Raw genomic sequence first — 1,160 nt, forward strand, 5'->3', positions numbered from 1 at the left:
AGCCTCGATCTTCTGGGCTCAAGTGATCCTCACACCTTAGCCTCTCAACTAGCTAGGACTATAGGCATACACCACCACACACAGCTAATTTTTGTATTTTTTATAGAGATGGGGTTTCACCATGTTGCCCAGGCTGGTCTTGAACTCCTGGGCTCCAGCGATCCACTGGCCTTGGCCTCCCAAAGTGAAGGGATTACAAATGTAAGCCACTACACCTAGCCTGATTTTTTTTTTTTTTTTTTAGCACAAACGCATTTCTTTATTAGCCAAGGGATGATCCTAATTAATCCAACACACTTTGAAATAGCTACATGTAAAATGTTTGTGATAAAGATAATTGAACACAGTAATGAAAAAAAAAAGAAAAGAAACAGTATGGAGATTTGCTCATTGAATTGAGCTTGGTCATTCTCTTAGTTAATTCCTGTCCAAAGTGATGATGGAATTTTTATTCTACTTTTTCATAGATCCGAATACAGGTGACATTGTTCATGACACAGTCCACCACTAATTTCCCGTCTTTCAATTTTCTTGTTATTGTGCTTTCCTTCCCATCCCACTCCTGATGCTGAACTAATGTACCATCTGTAAAGTTGCAGACAGTCTGGGTTTTTCTGCCATCAGCTGTGGTTTCTTCAAATTTCTCTCCCAGGGTACAAGAAAACTGTGTTGTTTTCAAAGTGCTCTCAGTTTTTATGGTGAGGTTTTTGCCATCACAAATGATGATACAGTCTGGCTTGGCCATTGTGCCCATTTTTCGCAAAGCTATTCCTACTCCTAGCTCCTTCATGTATTCATCAAAGCCTTTGCTATCCACCAGGCACCATCTTCTTTCCAGCGGCTGAACTGTGGCCATGGTGGGCGCGGGCAGGCTGACGTGCAGAGAGGGATCGGCGTCGGCGTGGCAGCGTGCTGTCGCCTGATTTAATTTTTATTTGCAAATTCTTGGTAGTGGTTAGGAGCTAGAACGCCAGTCAGACAAATCTGGAATCAAATTCCACAGCTGCTTCTTAGTAGTAACTGATTTAATTTTCAGTTCCATTTTTTTTTTTTTTTTTTTGGTTTTTTGGTAAAGTAGTGGTTAAAAATAACATCTATTATTTAGAGGTACTGTGAGAATGAACGTGGGATTTCACGTAATTCCCTTGGCCTAGAGACTA

The 1,160-nt window shown here is 40.9% G+C and overlaps 1 protein-coding gene across 1 annotated transcript; it reads right to left on the bottom strand.

The window, feature by feature from the left end:
• Window positions 1–224: 224 nt before the first annotated feature.
• LOC117098075 (fatty acid-binding protein 5-like) lies at window positions 225–890 on the bottom strand. The gene has a single exon (XM_033236558.1). It carries the CDS (start codon window positions 854–856, stop codon window positions 449–451), a length of 408 nt encoding a protein of 135 aa, XP_033092449.1. The 5' UTR covers window positions 857–890; the 3' UTR covers window positions 225–448.
• Window positions 891–1,160: the final 270 nt, after the last annotated feature.

This window comes from Trachypithecus francoisi, unplaced genomic scaffold, assembly GCF_009764315.1.
Source record: "Trachypithecus francoisi isolate TF-2019V2 unplaced genomic scaffold, Tfra_2.0 Lachesis_group15, whole genome shotgun sequence".
NCBI lineage: Eukaryota > Metazoa > Chordata > Mammalia > Primates > Cercopithecidae > Trachypithecus > Trachypithecus francoisi.

Excerpts from the sequence above, each read along its gene's own strand:
- LOC117098075 (XM_033236558.1), bottom strand. The coding sequence starts at position 856 with ATGGCCACAGTTCAGCCGCTGGAAAGAAGATGGTGCCTGGTGGATAGC.